The sequence below is a fragment of the Triplophysa dalaica genome, chromosome 13 (genome assembly GCF_015846415.1).
Source record: "Triplophysa dalaica isolate WHDGS20190420 chromosome 13, ASM1584641v1, whole genome shotgun sequence".
Lineage (NCBI taxonomy): Eukaryota > Metazoa > Chordata > Actinopteri > Cypriniformes > Nemacheilidae > Triplophysa > Triplophysa dalaica.
In genome coordinates, this window is record NC_079554.1 from 18,667,957 (window position 1) to 18,690,143 (window position 22,187).

The window sequence follows — 22,187 nt, forward strand, 5'->3', positions numbered from 1 at the left end:
TATGAATTTTAGATGGTATGTGGGCAAACGTTGGTCAGTCATGCTTTCTGTTAAGCAATGACAATATAAACCATATAAATACAAAATATAATTTTCAGTCAGTAACATTGATTCAACAACTAGTTGAATTCCAACATCATCCTGCTGGTCTATAAAAGCAAGTAGTCTCCGCATCAGTGAAGGTTCCTCGGGGCAGGATCTGTGGATGTTCTCCATTTAAAATAACCCAGCTTAGACAAGGGCAAACACTACAATACGGAAACTGCTGTCTTGAATAGACAGCGTGATTGTGAATCTCATATAAGCGCTGGCATCCCATGGACTCGGTGGACATTAAAAGCCCTTAAGATAAAATAGGTCTGCTGTGCACAGTCTGATTGAGGAAGGAGGCTTAGTCCAAGTATAAGGAAATAAAGAGGCAGTGGATGCTACAAGTGGTCCATTAGTGGTCCATAATGGTCCTGTGGACATATGACATTGTCTTAAATATGACAAATGTGTTTTAATTAGACCGCCTACCACAGTTAGAGTTTATTACATGTGCTGAGAGCAGCAGTCTGATTGCACACTTTATAGCCGGTGGCGTGAGCTGTTATGATGACTCCTGCGCTAAATAATGCAAGAGGCCAGTGGTTTGTGCTGCATTTGTACACAAGGGTTTAGGGTGTGTCCAGAGCAAACTCAGCAGACGGCTCGAGTGGGCGGCACAGAATGAGACCAGGACAGGAGGAAGATTTTGGCATAGGCTTTGTGCGCACTCAGCGAACAAAATGTCCCTTAAACAAAACAGGATGGAGGGTTTTTTTTACCGTTCAATGACCATAGTTGATATCGTATACGATAAACTTTTAGGTATTGTATATTGTTAATCTATATTACAATGTATTTTATTTATGTATGTATTTATTAGCTGTGATGCTTATCGTGGTTTTTATTATTGTTCATACATAGGGTTGGACATTTATATTAGGGTACAAAACTTGTTGAGCTTGTCAAAGGGATAGTTCACCCTAAAATGAAAATTATTTTATCATTCATTCACCCTCTGTATGGCATTTCTCTGCAGAATATATTTTGAGGAATGTTGCACACCAAACATTGTCCCCCTTTGACTTTCATTGTATGAACACAAAACTACAGAAATGTTGTCTTTTGTGTTCAACAAAAGTCACGCGGGTTTTACTATTCCTTTCCTTAACAAACTGCCCGTGATGTTTTATTTTTGCCTTAAAAAATATTTCTCTTTATGTTTGTCACTGGGTTTTGGAAGTATCTAACTAATAAAACATATTAAAAAGTGCTTGTCAGTTTTGACCACACAGTATTTAATCTATTAAAAAGTACAGTGTTTTTTCTGTTTCCTGATTTGGACATCCAAAGTTTCAGAAGCACAGAGACGATTTAACAAAAATAGAAAAAAACAGTAAAATAATGTACACAGAACAATATGGTTTAAACTATGAATATCAATGTTTATTGGCTGCTTTTTTCCTTTCGCAGTTAAGTTTCAGTTACATGATTTATTTCAGCATTTTGAAAGGACATATACACATATTTACTTCCGTTCGATATGTTCCTTTAAACCACATGTAGTGTTCTGTATAATATCTCTATACTGCATGGGCTTCTCAGCACTAACACCCTATTATACAATCAAAGTGATATGGAAAAGTTAAGCCGACAATCAAAAAACATGTGAATACTAAATGTAATCATACGGAACTATTCCTGTACCAAGGAGACTGTAGAAAAGCAGGGGATAATTGTTGGTTTCCGTAACCTGGGGTTGCTTTGGTTGTGACGGCAATACATACCCATAGAAAGCAAGGCTAGAAAAATGGAGACGATATGAGTCACATTCCGATTGCTTAAAATACATAAAAGTCTGTTTATAATGCAGCATGGCCAAAAACATACACAAGAATACAAATAAAGAGGTGTATTAAAATACTGGTCATTGCAATAAGACAGATCTAATAAATACTGTATATACTGAAACAGATCAATTTACACTGTAATCTGAGGGTAACCATTTACAGGAGTTTTTTTTGGTTACTATGTCTGATCGTCATTCAATGAGACTGAAAATGTAATAATGGCTTTACATAATTGCCATTCTTCTAACCCAGTAAGACATTACTCTCTGGGGGAATACATTCAGATTTAAAAAAGCCAAATTTGAATGAAGGAACAATAATGATCTGTTTAGGGAAAAGTAATGATTTGTTTCCTTTTTTAGCAACAGGTTTCAATTCTGAGACTCAAGAGAGTTTTTAGATGTTAAGAAGTCATAATATACATTGGAAATGGAGATACTGAGATTCTGAAGAGACACATGAAGGGTACAGACATAGCAAATATATAAAAAAACTCAATACAATACAAATAAAACATGAACAAATCTCTGCCACTATATAGAAGCTGAGCCAATAGATTTTAAACTTTTATATAATACAAAATAGTGACTTAACCACACACATAATTATAACCACTCCTATCTTCATTTGTCCTCAAATAGATTTATACAATAGAGGCTCTAAACAAATCTTTAGTGAGAATAAAGTTGCTTGTGATGTACTTCTGTCCAGATTAAGTCACGTAGTTATTACTAAATGCTGAATATTCATATTCTTTTATACTTCCATGTTTTCTTCATGTAACAATAATAGTATGGGTGAAAATACAGATTGTCCTTGTTTCGTACACACACAAAACATCCCTAAAATCAAATGGTGGGCTTGAAACTAAACCAATGTAAAAACATACTGGCAAAGAGACAAATAACACAACAACGTTCCATGAAACGGAGTAATTTTGAGTAAATTATTTTGACACAATCTAACCCATACGCTGACCAAGATACTATGGAAGCATGCTAGAGCATGATACAACAGCTTGTTTGCATTTGGCTTGAATTAATACTTTAAAGGAATATTTCAGGTAAAATGATTCTGTCATTATCTATTCACCCTAACGTCTTTCCAAATTGTTTTAGATGCGATATTTCAACTTGCACCAAAAACATTCGGGCGAAGACCTCATTGAGTGCGTTTACATGCAGTCTTAATCTGATTATACATAATAAGATGAGAACAAGTAAGGTCATGTAAACATGTAAAAACTGTTTATTTGTATCGGGGAAAGCTCTTAAACCGCGTGAGCAAAACCCGCTCGGCAGAGGTAGTTTTTTACCCATTACTTCGATTTCGGACTGCATGCAAAAGCCTTTACTGGTTTTATCTCTGTTTTGGTTATGTGCGTCTAACAGCGCGATAGTAAAAGTCCCAAACGGAAGTAGTAGTAAAATAACGTACAAAAGTCCGCTCAATAATCATGCAGTCGATGCAGAAACATCAAAATGAAGAACTATTGTTGCATATGCAGGTACTGTGGACAGGAGAAGAGATACAGAAATTCAGCGTCTGACTGTTTTCCCGCTGCATTTTAATTACTAAACAGACTATCAACGGTGACGTTACTGCACACGAGAAACCCGGCAAGTCTCAAACATCCATATAAACGCGATTTTATGCGTAGCCGGCTTATTACTATGCATGTAAACACGTGAAACAGGTTTTTTGATGGATTTCCGTTTATTTTGTGCATGTAAACGCACTCATTGAAACATACTGTTTCGTGGCTCCGTACGCAGTGCAGCTTATCGAAGTCAGTTCCACAGCAGTGCACCAATAAGAAGGTGGTGCGAGCATTGCGAGCTTTTGTTTATAGTAAGTTGTCAATGGCGTGGCAATTTCAGTTTTTAAAAACATTGCTGATCGTTGCATCTTTTAACATAAAGATGCGATCTTAGTTTTCCATTTAACCAACATTCAAATATTAAGAACAATTCATAGTGGCCACAAATGCTTCAGTCTGTTCCTCACAAAACTGAACACTGGAAATGTGACACACGTGTAGACTACATATAAACCTCATATATAGCCTACTATTAGTAGTGTGTTTTTTTGTTTTTAGTCTTACAAGACACTGTGAACTGTATGGAAAAAGGTGAGTTGATAATGACAGAATTTTCTTGTAAGTGAACAATTCCTTAAACTTCATAAAGTACCTAAAAATAGACTTTAAAATGGAAGGCCGTTGAATTAGACATTTCCATCAACACTTTAACAGCAGGTAAGGTTTGGTCCTGGATATGGATATAATGTCTTGAAACAGACTCAAAGCAAAAACATTTAACCCAAAAAGCAATGTTCCTTGCCTGAACATCATAGGAAAAACATCAAGACCATCGGTAAAAAAATTGTGCCTATGTGAATTGACCTCACGGGACATAAGAACACTAAAGCAAAAACGCAGGCTAACTTGTGGTAAAATAATGCTCGATGGAAAAATGTTTTCAATGATTTGTAAAGGGGTAATTGCTGTGAAAAACTGAACCTGATCAAACAATGGTATTTTTATTTTTAACGGAAGCAAAATACGCCTTTCGGACACTATAAGCTCTACACATTCCTAAAACGCCTGAGCAACTCTTGGGGATTAAAAATGTCAGAAACCCAAAAGCTTGTGAATATTGATAAGCATGATTTACCCATCCCACAGTACCATGTTCTACATAATAATCACGAGAAGCACATACAGGATATTCATAGCAGTCTTTACAGGTTCGTGTGACAATTACTCACTCGATCTCACGTCTAATCACGTCTAGTGTATTTACAGAATTGAGTTGGCACTTGACAATTACATACGGACGTCTGCTGCTAGCTCTCTGCTTGAAAAATATCACATAAATGGCAGCCCTTCGCAGTCTTCCTGCAGGCTGTTTGTGTCTTTCTCTGCTTTTCCTCTCCTTAACGTTACCTTTCTTTGTACATTTAGCTTTCTCGCATTACAGGAACAGGGTGCGCTCATTCCCAGTGCCTCCCGGGAATTAAGAGCCTTTAGTCCAGTGAAAGCAGGGGCTGCATGTTCTCTTCCTCACTCTTCGCTTTCTCTGGTCGTTTTAGGACACCTGGCTCCACCACGGACTGGGACCTGCGGGTATAAATAAAATATGAGCGCCAGCCCAAGATCTAGATTTCGAAGACCGAAAATGTGCTTTCCGTGTAAAGCGGGGACCAGAAGACTGTGATGAAAATCTGGGCTTCAATATTTAGAAATGAAACATGCATGTCCTGCGCAGTAAGTGTTGTGCATGTCACAGTGATTTAAAGGGAATATGGCATCTTTACACGTGTTGGCCTACTTTTGATGAAGCCCTCTCGTAGAGGCATAAGAAGCTTTTAGGACAGGGTGTTATCATTCATCACGCACAGATCTAGGGCACTTTACTTTGACAGACACATTTGTTTATAAACTATGAATCTTATCATGCAATTCAACAAAAACAGCAGTTTGTTATGGGACTACTACTTGATATGACCTAAGGACAAAATAAAACAAAATATAATCCATTTAACCTAATGTCATGTAATTGTCTATGAAATAATATCAGATTGTGGGGGATTTCATGAATAAAAGAATATGAAAATATTTGCTCACTACACACATACAGGTAAATGGACAATAGGACCACTGAAACTTAAAACATGATACAAATATAATATAAAATGTATATTTGCTGTATACCTAAACTGTGTTTTCTTATTTTATATAATATGCACTAAATCTCAGCAGAGGTGTCTGTTCACCCTGGATTCATTACAGTTTGATTTTCAGGTTTATTGTAGTTTTGAAGGAGATGATATTTGTATAAGTTTGTTTTAATGTTGATTTTAATTTAATTATTATTTATTTATTCATCTTAAATTGGTATGTAAGTTTAATTCATTTTTATTTCAGCTTGTTTTAGTGTATTTTCTGTTTACTAATTTAGTGCCTTATTTGTTTCAGTTTATGGCTGAGGTAACATTTTCATTTAGTTTACGTTTTTAATGTAGAATCTACATTCAAAATGCACCAAGAGGTCGTGCTATTCCAGCGAAACCCCAACAAAACACAAATTCAACAGAAAAATATGTCTGTGTGACCTTTCCTAACCAGACAAATGGAGAAGTGTGGTTTTTAATTGCTCTGAATAATTTACCCTTTTGAAGAATGTTAGGTGTTAGATCAGACAGTTCAAGACTCGTTCTTGTTTGCATAACAATTACATTTTAAGAAACATTAGACTAAATATACAGTATATACTGTAAATATACGTGCTTGTACACTTAAAACTGTAAAATATGTAGTATTTATGCTATTTGTATTTTAAATACTTATTAATTATATATTGTATTGTCTTGTATCGATCAAAAAATGATATAATAAAAAACATACTTTATTAGAATATATTTTTGAATATTATTCAACTAAAAAAATGAGCTGTTTTGTGTCCTTTTATCGAAAGTGCCAAGTCAGTTCTTGCATGCACGCAGGTCCTGATGGAGCAATGGATGCACCAATGCACATTCATTGGGATACATTTGGAAGGATACATGAGCTCTGCTACCGTAACCAAGGCAGGAATGGAGATGTCTCCATCACATATTTTTACACTCCAGATGCTCCCTGTGTACGTGCGGTATTTGCCAGTGACTCTTGCCTGATGCTGATTTCATGAACCAGTAACTCAAGACACCTTGAGAAGACCTGAGACGATGCTCTCCCACAATTCCACGACTTGATAAAGCCGCTCAACAATAAATCACCTAATCTGATGTTTAATCACCAGGCTGGGGAGTCGGTTGCTTAGCCAAGAGAAAAGGTATGTACTCAAAATGTGATTCTTCTAACAAAAACTCGACCGTGGTTTCTTTATGCCTCTGGCAAAGCAGCTCATTTTTCATATCCAGAGCAATTCTCTCGATGATTCTGGTGGAATGAAGACTGTGAACAGGCAAATATAGTGTACGAAAGATACAAACCTCTTCATGGATTTAGGGGAAAGATCTTTCTCCAGGTCTTTGACGGACAGGGTGTAGGACTCGGGGCAGTAGTCAGTCTCCTCATCGTACGCGTGGTCGAGCAGCGTCCTGGCCCAGGTGCCCATGTCGTAAGGAGGCAGCATGCCACCCAGTTCAGATGGCAGAATCTCAGGCAGAATCAGCTGGTGTAAGCTGTTCAGATTGTTTCCATGCATGAAGATCTGAAAGCACAAAATAAAACTTTGACATATACAGTATGTGGCCAAGTGTATTGATTAAAAAAAAATCTAATTTGATCAAAGATGCATAAAGTATGAACTCTTTCTCACCCGTTTTCTTGTTTTGTCCTTCAGGAAGGGCCGGATGACTGTATAAAGAGCGTGGATGTACCAAGGTTGGTTAACAAAATGGATTCCTCCAAACCGGGCTGGAAAACTGTCCTGTGAATGGTAGAGAAGGAAATATCAAATACTGTATTTTTCAAGAAAGCAGATGCAGATGAAAACCTATGTGCGTGCATAGTGAGGTTGTGGCGTTTTGTAACACAAAGTTTCATGTTTGTTGCACTTCAAACTTATATATGACATATTTATTATCAGCCTCATTTATGCCTAAATAAATTGGTAAATTGGTTCAAGTTTATAAAGTGTAAAGTAAGAGTGTGAACAGTACAGGATGACATTTATTGATATGTAATACATATATATTTGTAATATTGTGTATTATGTAGGATTTTTATGATTTATTATTGAATTTAGTCAAGCAATTAAATTGACTAAATAATACAAAATAATTTAATTCAAAACAGCTGATACAAGAAGAAGATTTAGATTTAGATGATCATGGTTCTGTTATTTTACATTCATAAATATGATCAAACAATTGCACCAAATATGGTGTCTATTTTATAAATCCTTAATATTTATACAAGGAGACAAACAACTTAAGGGTGGTGGTGATGTAAGATAGTGATGTCACCCTTATAGGTAATATCTAATTGTATAACATGAAGGTGTTTACAACTCATCTCATGTTAATACATTCCAGTCTTCTCTATTTCATAATAAAATAATGTCACGTGGAAAAAACACATTGAGGGGAAAAAAGTCATTATATAGATTATATTATTTTAGTTTCACAATATAAGATAAAATCACATTTAGATTCTGATCACGATCGATTCTGATGATTCCACAAAGGATTACACCAAAAACTGAATATAATTCTCATTTCTCCTGACATCACCTGCTAATTTTATAAATACCTTGCGCTGTTCGCTTATCTTTCTGTACAGTAATCCGTATTCATAAAGCTTACAGTAAATCCAGAGAAGCTTCATTATGATACCGTGTTACAGTATGATGTCTTTCAGTTATAGCTCAGAAAAATCTTAAAGTCTTAAGTAATGAGTTACCCTTTAAAAAACTTAATCATCAAGTTATTTAAGTACAATTCATTCAATTTTGTAGGAAGATCAACACTGTTACTTGAGGTTTTTCCAACCTCAGCATGACAAATACTCTATACATGATAAACTCTCCGTTCATTCAATTCAATTTTATTTATATAGCGCTTTTCACACTGTGCATTGTCTCAAAGCCGCTTTACAGGAGAAAATAAGAAAAACACAAAAAAGGCAAAAACACAGCACAGTGCATGGTGTTTATAGAACAGGCAAGATCATTCTAGTAAATGATATCTAATAAATGGAGTCCCCTGGGAGTTTATTTAGCATATTAAGCATTAAGTGAATGCCTGGCTGAAAAGATGTGTCTTTAATCTAGATTTCAATTTAGAGAGTGTGTCTAACCCTCGAAAAGTATCAGGAAGGCTATTCCAGAGTTTAGGCACTACGTATGCGAAAGCTCTGCCCCCTTTGGTGGATTTAGTTCATCTAGGTGTTATCAAAAGTCCAGAGTTTTGAGATCGTAGAGAGCGTGATCGGTTGTAATGTGATAGAAGCTATGTTAAGTAGGTAGGGTTAAACCGTTTAAGGCTTTGTAAGTAATTAAAATAACTTTTAAGTCAAAACGATACTTAATGGGTAGCCTAGCCAGTGAAAGGATGATAACATTGGGGCTATATGATCGTGTTTTCTGAACCTGGTTAGAACTCTGGCAGCTGCATTCTGAAAGAACTGTAGTTTGTTTATTGATGTTGCAGGACAACCACTAAGTAGTGAATTACAGAAGCTAAATCTTGAGGCCAGAAATGCACGAATAAGCTTCTCTGCATCAGCGACACATTCATAATTTGGCAACATTTTTAAGGTGGAAAAAGGCTGTTTTTATGACATTTGAGATGTGATTTCCAAATGATAGGTTGCTGTCTAATATAACGCCTCTTTAACTGTATTTGATGGAATAACAGTGCTGGTTTTATTTAAAAGACGGAAATTACTAGTCATCCAATGTTTTATATCTTCGATGTACTCAATTTGGATAGCTGGAAGGAATCATCTGGTCTTGGTGAGATACGGTATATAGCTAGTATCATCTGCACAACAGTGCAAGCTATTCATGTTTTCTAATAATGTTGCAAAGGGGCAGCATGTATATAGAGAATAGCAAGGGTCCTAAAACCGATCCCTGAGGTAATCAATTATTTATTTACGTTAGATTTGATGATTCCCCATTTAAATGGACAAATTGATATCTGTCTGATAAGTAAGATCTGAACCATTGTAGTGCCTGTCCCTGAATACAAGTAAAATTGTGTAAGCTATCTAAAAGTATGTTATGGTCTACAGTATCGAACACAGCACTAAGGTCAAGCAGGACTAGGAGTGAGATGTTACCTTTATCTGATGCTATAAGCAGGTCGTTTGTTATTTTAATGAGGGCAGTTTCAGTGTTATGATGCGGTCTAAAGCCTGACTGAATTTTTTTGTGTGTTTTTGGCGAGACCGGTGGACATCTGCGAGTCTGTGGCCAGTGAGCCTTCAGGCCAACAGTGAGCATCAGATCTGGATCTGGTGTAGGGCAGGTGACGGTGGGAGTGCATGATGATTGGGCAGATCTCGCCCAAGGGGGTTTGATATCTCAGCTCTGGGACCCTACTGCTATGGCAGAGATAAAGGTCTCTTTGAATAAAATATGAATATCTGCACTACCTCTAGAGTGAGATGCTGAAGCTCGATTGATCTGTATCCTTGCAGTGAGACGGTGGGCGGAGACAAAGGGGAAATGTTCTTTTTACTTTAAAGTCTAAGACATTTCCACAGAAATAGAGATGAACTTCCGTCGTTATACTGGGCCTCGGTTCTACAACCTTGATGTGTGCAACATCAGCAGTATCGGAAGAAGCAGCAACTGCCTCCAACACCATTTTCTAACAAATACATATTCGATATATTCAACATATTACATTTAAACTCCTCATGTGTGTTAAACATCAAGCGGGTATTTTGAAAAAGAACAATTTTATTTTATGTGATATAGTTATATATTTACAGATCAGGTATCATGGACTAACAAATAGGACAGTAAGTGACCTATTTGGAACAACCACCATAACATTGAACTGATCATTCAAATAGTGCTCCTTCACAATTTCATGCCTTGAATTGCTGCCTACGTAGGCAGGTTACTGTACTACATTTTGGAAGCAAGTCTGTGAGAATGCAGATGTGTACGAATTGAATTGAAATACCTAATCTTGTTATTTTTTGATGTTTACACTTACATTGGTTACAGCTGCCTCTGCCGGAGTGTATTAACCCATTCCTGACTCTGTTTACTTTAAAAGATCTTAAAGTGACAACAGTGATGTGCATTATCACATTTGGATAATGCTGTTTGAATCTATTATCATACAAATAGTGTTACTGTTGAAGCATTTTATGAGGACTTCGATAAAATGTGACGTATAAAAGGTTTGCCTAGAATGCATAGAAACCTTAAGCGAAAGACAAGTACAAAAGATGAATAACAGACTTGTATGTCAAGGTTTTAGAAGTGATGTGTGTAATTTGTTTGTCACTAGCATTAGCAAACAGATATAATCCGCCATTGATTGGACAAAGGGGTAGCACCGCCCAAACTCTCATGCCATTGGCTGAGCCACCATGATCTTACGGGAATTTTTAGAAGGGGCTAAATAAATTTGCTTGATGTGAATCATCTGAAACACAATTATCAGAAAGAGCAAACTCCACTCACTTTACCTAACCGTCACTGACATAAAATCAGATAATCGGTTCAGAAAACACAGAAAAGCGATAATGAAGCCCCTACCTTAAGCCCACCCCTAAACCTTACATCATACTAAATCATACAAATAAGATCGTTCATTAATTAACAATCTCGTAAAATAGTTAAGAATTCCTGAGAGATTCACACATGATATGTGTTGAATTACACAAATATATTAAACCTTAATGAAAAAAAGCCACCTTGTAAAATAGTTAAGAATGGCCATAAGATTGTGTTGGTTTAGCCAGTGTTGGGCTGGTTGTGATGTGGTACGAAAATTAATCTCTAAAAGGAATACAGATAGTCGGCTCTTCAAATTAAACATTATAATAACGTTTTTTTTGTATTTGGAAATGCTACTGATGCACCCAAAATGATTCTTAAAAGCATATATGCAATATTGAATAAAGTCTTCACAGTCGGCCTGTAGCAAAACCTATTAGTCTGAATACAAAGCCAACAAGCAGCTACCATAAACTGTGATTGCTCTTAAAAAGGCATCGTCGTGAAATCAGGGATCATTTGAAACATGCAATGTTAAATAAGTACCGGCTTTAAACAGCTCTGTCAAATGAGTTTATCAAAGCATATCGCATTTCTCAGAGCTTCATGGGCTTGTTTTAGTCTCTGTGTAGGCTGATGAACTAACGTAAGCGTGATTCTATCTGCCCGTATTTGTTTCGGTGGCTTGACGTGAAAATCATCTTTTGTGAGGAGCTGCTGATGTCATGCTGGACTTCAGAAAGGTTATTGAAAAAATCCATTTACTGGAGTCTTTGAAAGACATACCCTGAGGACAGGCTAGTTTTTTATCATGGTTCTCTTACCACATAATACACATCAGAGTCAGAGAGCTGTCCTGTTTCATGGAAACACTACTGTGAAAGGAGGCCTAGATATGAAACCTGTTTTCTGCGTCTAAGTGAAGTGCATTGGTTTTTTGACTCAGACATACAAATTACCTTGCGTTTCCAGACTTTGGATTTCAAGCCTAAAATATGATCCACATTCGACCAAACCTGTCACTTGGGTGCATCTTGGAGATTTGCCAGTACTTATGGATTCAGACTTGTTTTATGTAATTCTATACCCGATTCGATGAAGATGAGATCAGATCTCTGTGCAGGTCATACTGTCTGGTGTCTTACTTGATGTTTACACTTAAAGGGACAGTGTACCCAAAAATAAACATTCATAATTCACCCGCCATCATGTCATTTAAACCAAGCCTATACGACTTTGTGAATGGACATAAAAACACTAAATTTTTTTACAAGATATCTTCTTGTGTGTTCCACAGCGGAAGGAGGGTGAACAAATGAAATCGATTTATTTTCTCCTTATACACTAAAGCAAAATATATGAATAAATATCTTTAAAAACAATCAAACTTGCCTAAGACTTTTGCAAATTAGCATTCCGTTAACAATGCTCAATACAGTATACTAGTAATACGAATAAGCTTCATGCTGACACATACCGTTGTCCACATCTGTAATTGAAGCTCTGCCAGAGATATTTTATCTACACCTGCCAGATCCAGCCCACTGAGCTAAGCAACGCATGCCCAATAACACAAAGACGAAGCTCGACTCGCTAGCTGTCAGCTCTGCTGCACATCAGAACGTCCCCGCAACGGAGCGATAAACAGAGCGCGACCATAACTGTGCCACTTTGCACCAAGCAAAACAATTAGTCTGACTGCTTTCCTAAAGGCCCAGATATGTCGAGTGCTGTTGGCTCAACTGAGCAGGAAGCGTAGAAACGCTCTGCTCTCTGGGAGACAGAGGACCTGGACGTACAGATGGGCCAGTCAAACCAATTGACAAAGGGAGATGTAAACTCACTCTGTGTGCAGCTGGCTCGCCATAATCCATGACCTCTCTCTGAAAAGGGCTCTGCCCCCACTGGATCTCAATTTACTGTGTTTGCTTACTGGCTACATGAATATTGCACATACCAAATGCCCAAAGCACAAAAAAAGCATTTCTTTTTAATACTTCATGTTATCCAATTCAAGACATTACTTTAAACATTTGATAAATGTTCCATTGTTTATTTTGAGAAATCTAAACAATTGCAATGGTGTATTAACAATTATACATTGGTCTGTTTGGATACTCGATTCTGATTGGCTGGAAGGTGTGCATTAAAACCGTGTCATGCAGAAGTAGTTCCAGTCAGTTTGATCAACATTTGAAAATGACAACCGACGAGACCTGCACGACGCAACATGACAACCTGCTTGTTCTTAACGGGTTTGCCCGTCGCACCGCGCTGCATGAAGTGTGAACAAAATGTAGCGTTTCTAACTGTCAATTTCACCTGTCTGATAAAATATTGCACCGTTAGCATCAATAACTGCTTTAACTGGTATAAACGGGATAATCCACGGCTAGCCTAAATATATGGATAGATAGATGGATGGATGGATGGATGGATGGATGGATGGATGGATGGATGGATGGATGGATGGATGGATGGATGGATGGATGGATGGATGGATGGATGGATGGATAGATAGATAGATAGATAGATAGATAGATAGATAGATAGATAGATAGATAGATAGATAGATAGATAGATAGATAGATAGATAGATAGATAGATAGATAGATAGATAGATAGATAGATAGATAGATAGATAGATAGATAGATAGATAGATAGATAGATAGAGATAGATAGAGATAGATAGATAGATAGATAGATAGATAGATAGATAGATAGATAGATAGATAGATAGATAGATAGATAGATAGATAGATAGATAGATAGAGATAGATAGAGATAGATAGATAGATAGATAGATAGATAGATAGATAGATAGATAGATAGATAGATAGATAGATAGATAGATAGATAGATAGAGATAGATAGATAGATAGATAGATAGATAGATAGATAGATAGATAGATAGATAGATAGATAGATAGATAGATAGATAGATAGATAGATAGATAGATAGATAGATAGATAGATAGATAGATAGATAGATAGATAGATAGATAGATAGAGATAGATAGATAGATAGAGATAGATAGATAGATAGATAGATAGATAGATAGATAGATAGATAGATAGATAGATAGATAGATAGATAGATAGATAGATAGATAGAGATAGATAGAGATAGATAGATAGATAGATAGATAGATAGATAGATAGATAGATAGATAGATAGATAGATAGATAGATAGATAGATAGATAGATAGATAGATAGATAGATAGATAGATAGAGATAGATAGATAGATAGATAGATAGATAGATAGATAGATAGATAGATAGATAGATAGATAGATAGATAGATAGATAGATAGATAGATAGATAGATAGATAGATAGATAGATAGATAGATAGATAGATAGATAGATAGATAGATAGATAGATAGATAGGACTGATTTCTAGATAGATAGATGGATGGATGGATAGATAGATAGATAGATAGATAGAGATAGATAGAGATAGATAGATAGATAGATAGATAGATAGATAGATAGATAGATAGATAGATAGATAGATAGATAGATAGATAGATAGATAGATAGATAGATAGATAGATAGACAGGACTGATTTCTAGATAGATAAACAGGACAGAAAGACAGATTTATAGACTACAGATGATAGATTGACACATAGGTAGGCAGACAAAGAAATAGACTGACAGTAAAATAGATAGAGATATGATAGATAGATAGAGATAGATAGATAGATAGATAGATAGATAGATAGATAGATAGATAGATAGATAGATAGATAGATAGATAGATAGATAGATAGATAGATAGATAGATAGATAGAGATAGATAGAGATAGATAGATAGATAGATAGATAGATAGATAGATAGATAGATAGATAGATAGATAGATAGATAGATAGATAGATAGATAGATAGATAGATAGATAGAGATAGATAGATAGATAGATAGATAGATAGATAGATAGATAGATAGATAGATAGATAGATAGATAGATAGATAGATAGATAGATAGATAGATAGATAGATAGATAGATAGATAGATAGATAGATAGATAGATAGATAGATAGATAGATAGATAGATAGGACTGATTTCTAGATAGATAGATGGATGGATGGATAGATAGATAGATAGATAGATAGAGATAGATAGAGATAGATAGATAGATAGATAGATAGATAGATAGATAGATAGATAGATAGATAGATAGATAGATAGATAGATAGATAGATAGATAGATAGATAGACAGGACTGATTTCTAGATAGATAAACAGGACAGAAAGACAGATTTATAGACTACAGATGATAGATTGACACATAGGTAGGCAGACAAAGAAATAGACTGACAGTAAAATAGATAGAGATATGATAGACAGACACATAGATGGATAGACAGACAGACAGATAGACAAATAAATAGATTTGACTTAGTGGTATAATTCTGCTGTAAATAGAACGATCGTGGCAAAGGAGTAATATTAGCGATTCACTGAAAGGATCTTAAATCCATCTGTTACGAGCATCATTCACCTCCTCCTGTGACCTGTAATAGCTAGCAGATGTACTTTATTCAACAGGACTTTACAGTGAAAACCAGCAAACAGGGAATGACGTGAAGGTGAATAAAAATTGACTGAATTTCCATTTTTGGGAGAACTATTTAAATGTTAGCTCTGTTTACATTTAAAATCGACCTTGATTCTGAACTTTCTTTTAGAGTACATTCTTACTTTCTAAATAATGAAACTAAAGCCATCTCTAGTAAAACTCACCATCTCACCCCAACCCATTCAGTGCAATAAAAATGACATCATAGCTTTTCATTGGAATGCAACAACGCGGTGCATATCAAGAAAATTAACTTCCTGTGTCTCAAGAAAGATGCTCACTAAGCACACTACATAGAACACACATACTGTCAGGGCGGCTGAGTGACACGAGTATGTTTCTCTCTGTGAGCTCAGCCCATCTGGAGGGTGCATAGCACGGCGGTTGGACAGGTTGCCAGGGAAACTCGGCATGGGGTGGGATGGGGAAGATCGGCCTGTTGTGATTGGCTGCCAAGCGTGGGTTATTTCTCAAGACTAAGAGAGACAAAAGGCATGTCCAAAGCACAGAAGCAAACAACGGAGGCTGAAACAACAAAGCACTGGAAAACCAGGCCCACCTTCTCTCAGTTCTTTTTGACTTGCGAGTATGATGCCTTCTGATTTAGCTAAGAACAGCCATTTTCTATGCATCAAGTGCTGTTTTAAAGCCACCATTTGCTAGTCAGTTATATATTCTATGACTTTACTCTAAACTTGTGATGCACTCACAAACAAACCTTAAAAGAACAAAAGAAGCTTGTTGTGTGCAAACCCGAGGAGGTCATGTTTATGATTTTAAACATGATACAAACAATATTTTGCGCAAACAAATAAACTTTTTATGGACTTTTTGATTGCGTTCTCCTGTGCATGCTCATGACTGGAAATAAGCTAAATGCATAAAGAGCTTACTAAGAACAAACTGAATCATCATCAAATGAGGTTCTGATGCTTCATCACGTTGACAATGAAGACTGACAGATGCCCATATGGACAACGTCATCTTCTGAATAACGTTACGCCTCGCACAACCCCGACACTTCTGGGTCACAGAGCTGCGCAAATTCCCCTCCGGCTTGACGTCATGTTTAGTGACTAAATTCAAAGTTCTGCTTTCTGTCAGTGTCTAAACAGAACCACAGGGTGACACACCTTCTGACGTTCTTCTGCTGACCTCCAAGCAGTTTGAAAACTTTTAAAAGTCAAGCATTTCCTTTTTGAAACTTTTAGAAGGAATTGATTGAAAAAACACACCATTTGCATTAGTGTAAATATTTACACATGTAAATGGTGACTTTTGTCGACAAGCTAGCCGTCGAGCACTCTTTTGAACTGTAACTAATTAGCCGCGGCTCTTTTCTCTCAATCCACGCTGTTGTTTCCTTTTCAAGCGGCTACAAAAGCAGTGTCCCACTCAATGTGAACAGCACATTGTGGATGCAAGATGCTAATGGCAGCGATCAATTATTCACCGGCTAATCTGTCTGAAGAGGCACTGGAATGTGGAATAGGCTCATCATGAGGCCGCATTAATATTCAGTCAACAGGACTCAAACCCAACTGCCTACGTATCAGACTCAGACTCTCCACAAGAGAACAACGTCGAGATGAGAGCTTTCAAACAGGTGCTTCTGAGAATGGACAATGTCTGCGTGGAGATTTGTTCTTTTTATATCGACAGTGGCCATTTTATGGCACAATGCATGATTGTTGATTAAAGATGTGTCATATTGATGTTACAGTAACAGTTGTATAAAAACAAGTACAGGTTGTGATGGTCGAAGAGTTTTTTTTAAAGGGATAATTCACCAAAAAAATGAAAATTCTGTCATCATTTACTTACCCTCAGTTCATTTCGAACCTGTATGGCAAAATGAAGATATTTTGAAGAATGTTGGTAAACCAACAACACCGGCCCCCATTGACTTCCATTAAATGGAACGAAACAGACATTTCTCAAAATATCATCTTTTGTATTCCACAGAAGAGTCGTTTACAGGTTTAGAACGACATGAGGATGGATAAATGTAAGATTATATTTTTACACCTTTAAGATTTAAAATATATATATATGTAGTTTTTCACGTCCTTACACCGTGCTACACCGGACACATTAGAACCCAATATAATTATAAACGTTGTCCACACTGGATGTGGCGTGTCACGATGTGACAATCCCATTAGCCGTGTGTCGTATTGCGCTACGCCGGTCGCGTCCGGTGTAAGTAAAATGTACATCATCTCTATCTATATAAAGACTCAAGGCTAAAGGAATGACTTAAAAAGATGCTAAATTGCACAAGTACGAATTGATATAAAAACAGCTTGAAATTTCTAGCAACATTTAACGACATTAATTGTTGTTAACATTTATTGTTGTAACATTTAGCAATATTAATAGCAACATTCAACATTTACAAAATTTCTCATTTATAAAATGCAATGCCTCCTGTTGCGCAACAAAGCAAAACACTAAACATCACCTTGCAGTTGAGTAAACTGTAAAGTATGCGCAACATATATAAATCTCGATTCATATGCATAGCGTGTCGCCTTGCGTTAGATCGTGAGGTCAGCTCGCGTTCATGCAACACACAAAGAGAATATTAAATGTGTGATGGGAGAGGGATTTCTGCAAGCACCTGTTCAGCCCATGCAGGCAGGACGCAGGTGTGAGAATTTCCCTTTGCAGTTTCAAAGACTTGTCAGATACAGGCTTCGTGACATCACAACTGAATGCGCAATTTTCAAGGATTTAAGAATTTAGATTGCATGATCATAACATTCTCAACAAACTGATTCGGAGACAAAATGCTAATTCAAAGAAGGCAGTGCAATACAAACCTTGTCAATTTTTCATAAAGAGTTAACATATTGAAATAAATGTTGTGTTACCTGCAGCCCCTCAATTGCCAATCTCAGCATGCTTGGCGTCAGCTTGGAAGCTTGCTTGAAAGTGAAATTGCTCCAGTCAATGATCAGGACAAATCCATTTACTTGTAGCTCAGGGTCCTCTATCATTGCCTCCAGAGAAAGTAAGATGGCACGCAGAATATCCACAAACGTGTACCTGCAGATAAGCACAATTAAGCCTTTAGGGAGTTTTTTTAACATCTTGTGGATCCTACAATTATGAAATATTAATACACATAATACTTGACATCGTTTGTGTTTAACATTTTGTAGGTACTCCTTCACCACTAGTTGAAGAAAAACTTTGGCAAAAAACTAAAGTGTGGATAAAGAGAAACGTTTCCCACAATGCTTGAATAAAGCAAGCAAATCAGGCGCCCTGCTTGACCCGTGTCATCACATATTGTTCCTCCAAGAAGCTGCCAAGAGCCCTTCCATCCGAGGCGATGGTGCGACTGGCATGGATTCAAAGGACCACTTGATATGGACTCAAGTTTTGTGTCCTAAACTTCAACTATTAAAAGCATGAAGAAGGTTGAATTTTTGTGCTTCTCACAAAACATTTACGAATCTACAGTTTTCCCTCTAAGGTCTTTTAACACTTGAGTAACAACAATAAAAATGCATGTCACTGTACTATAGCCTACCCAAACAAATAGTATTTTTTCTCAAAACTAACTTAACTTTTATGAGCCGTTTTTGCCATGTGTGAACAACTGTTGTAGATTTTGCATGGCGCTTTAGCAAACTAACTAAGTGAAGTTTAACATATTAACTATGAACTTGTTATGCTAAATTTGACCAGAAATACTGGAAATGATTGCATTTTAAAGAACATATGCATTGCTTGATTATTTGATACAAATGCCACATTCCATTTTGTTCATTTTGTGATGAAATACAGTTACATTCATTTTAAGGCTAACATGTGTCAGAATAAACCGAATAAAAGTCCGGACCCCTGTTTGGTGATATTTCACTGATCACATGTGGAGTCTGGGGACAATTTTTGTAACCAGCCTTCAAACTATCATGCTACACAAACATTTCTGTATATAGCCTACATTTTTTTATCAGTGTCTAGGGACTCAAACCCATGACCTTTGCGATGTTAAATCTCTCTATTAACAGATGGACGAAGACACACACATAGACACAATAAATTAGGTTTAACGTTAACTAAATGTATTTACAATGTGGAGACAATTAAATGTACACTACTGCATTTAACGTTAACTAAAGGTCTATAACGAGTAACCGTCATGCTCTAGAGAACAGGGAATGACAGATGAAGACAGCACCAAGACTGCGCGTCATTGCGCACCATTAGCCAAAATCCAATAGCGCCTCACCTGCTCTGATCCCAGTTCGCTGCGAACAGAACCAGAATCTTCCTCCCGTATCTATCCAAATTCGACAGCACCCCCGGAAATCCATCCTTCAGGGCCTGTTTGATCCCCGGATCGGTCGCTTTTAAGTTCTTGAACATATCTAAATTCTGTTGGCGATACTCAAAGTACTGGGCCAGGAGACGGAAGGCCTCGAAATGGTTAAATTTCCGTGCTCTGAGAAAGCGCAGGATGAAAGCATCGTCTGTCCTGAGAAAGCCAATGTCTGGACGAGTGATGATCATGTCCCTCACCTCCTGTATGTCCTGATGCAAAGTGTCGGGGTTCTCCTTTAACTCCACCTTGGCTTTCTCCAGGGTTTCTGGAGACAGGCCTGCCTGTAAATGAGTCATTGTCCTTGCTCTGGACCAATGCTAACTATACTGTACAATACTATACGCAATACTCTGTACTAGTCTATATAGAGTAGAAATGATGATGGATGTCAATCAAAAGATCACGCTCACCGCAGTCCTTTCACGTTAAACCAGACTTTTGGATGGTCCTGAGTGTAAGCTTTGAAACTGATAGGGTACCTCATATACCAAGTCCTTACCTGTATCGTATAGGTTTATTACGGATATCACATACATTCATCCGGTCGTGCTCGTCGATTGCATGGCTTAAATCGTGTGTATTTGCGATAAAATCGAATGCATTGAATTCAATGACGTCTGTCCATTAATTCGACCCTAAAATCCGTTCGTTCATTCCAGCCCACCCCAAAAAGCATGTAAAAACGACCATGTCCGATAAAAGCACTACTCTATACTTTCATCCCCATCAAGCGGCCAGGCAATGCGGCACCCTGCAGCATCTTGTCATAAGTATCCATTTAACGCGCATTTCAACCGTTGCCACGAATTGAAGTCCGAGCATCGTCAGATCCCAGTGTCTCTCAGCGCCAGATTTCCATCCTGTTAATCGTACGCAGGAGACAGTATGGTGTCGGTACGCGTCCGTATGGTTCCGGTGATGTGCTGGATGGTTTACGTCAGTGCCGCTGCTGTTGCCTTTGCTTTGTTGCTGATGAGAGTGACTTCAAGCCATCGCTCCGGTGATACGATCCGTCCGTCATCACATGGCGGAGGAGGGGAGAAGCGTCGTCTCTCAATATGCTCCCGAAGACCAAGAATAAACCTACAATTTTAGTAGCGTAGTGGGAATTAGTTAACGTTTTACACAAAGTGATTGCTATGGTTACCCTAGGGTAAGGTTAATAATAAATATAATATAATATGATGTCAAATGATATCATATAATATCAAATAAATAATGTTGGTAAACTGCAATAACCCGGGTTACCCTATAGACATGGAATTTTGCCAATAGGGTTAAATTCCACAATAACTTATATATAATACTTTCTGATGAGCGTTTGAAAGAAAATAGGTTTTAAGAAAGTTCAAAGTTGCTTTTTCCAGAATGTGCAAAGTTGTATTACATATTTTGTGTTAAAAAACCTGATGACAAGTTGGTATGTTTACCATTATTCATTTCATGAATTTATTAGGATTTTTTTAAACCTTTTTTCTTAAGGTTGAACTCGGTTTGTAATGGTAGGGCACTGTGCTTAAGAGATGTGCCCTTAGGGTCCTCTGGTCTGACCCTCCGGCACAAGGCAGGGCTGTGTATTCAGGTTTGTGAATTCATTCCGTCATAATCTGTGGTGTAGAGATTACACTAACTATTCCCCCAAAAAGTGAAAGAGACGTGTTTTCCCTCTTGGAGGTAAAATGCATATTCATAACACGCTTTGTGACGCACCCAGTCATACTGAAACCTGTAAATACAAACAGGTTACATTTTAAATAGAGATACATCCACATATCACAACAGCATGCACACACACACTAAAAGACATTCAAAGACCATCTGTGGTTTATTGCCTGTGTCTATCCTGTGGCTATGATTTCAAAATGGCAATCACAGTAACAAGGCTTTTTTAATGGTTAATGGTAACATTATTCACATATGTTATATTACTTTTGTTTGGAGTGTCAGAGACCCTGGATCAGACATTGTGTGGAGATTATGGAAGGCGTACAGCTGGCTTGGTGCTGCTGGTGGTGGGTGCGGACACACAGCCCGGGACAGTGAGGATAATGTCACATGTTCAGGAGGGGGGAGGGCCGAAAGGGCCGAGAGCCGGTCACAGCTGAGCGTGGTGGGGGAAGGGCTCCCAGGGGACTCTAGATGGAGGGATGATAATTACATTCAGCACTCAGGGAGATGTTAAAAAAATCAA

The 22,187-nt window shown here is 37.2% G+C and overlaps 1 protein-coding gene across 1 annotated transcript; it reads right to left on the reverse strand.

Annotated features, from left to right (window-relative positions):
• Positions 1-1,451: 1,451 nt before the first annotated feature.
• Positions 1,452-21,001, reverse strand: clvs2 (clavesin 2). Its single transcript, XM_056765356.1, has 5 exons — positions 19,904-21,001; positions 18,534-18,708; positions 7,202-7,312; positions 6,873-7,093; positions 1,452-4,998 (listed from the first exon to the last, which is right to left on the reverse strand). The coding sequence occupies exons 1-5, from the start codon at positions 20,290-20,292 to the stop codon at positions 4,905-4,907; spliced, it is 990 nt and encodes a 329-aa protein (XP_056621334.1). The 5' UTR covers positions 20,293-21,001; the 3' UTR covers positions 1,452-4,904.
• Between the last annotated feature and the right edge of the window lie 1,186 nt (positions 21,002-22,187).

What these genes read in the sequence shown, in the direction of transcription:
- clvs2 (XM_056765356.1), bottom strand. Translation starts at nt 20,292, where the DNA reads ATGACTCATTTACAGGCAGGCCTGTCTCCAGAAACCCTGGAGAAAGCC. An exon ending in GCGAACTGGGATCAGAGCAG is followed by an intron (nt 18,709 to 19,903) that starts GTGAGGCGCTAT and finishes GCTTATCTGCAG; the next exon opens with GTACACGTTTGTGGATATTC. An exon ending in TGGCAATTGAGGGGCTGCAG is followed by an intron (nt 7,313 to 18,533) that starts GTAACACAACAT and finishes TACCATTCACAG; the next exon opens with GACAGTTTTCCAGCCCGGTT.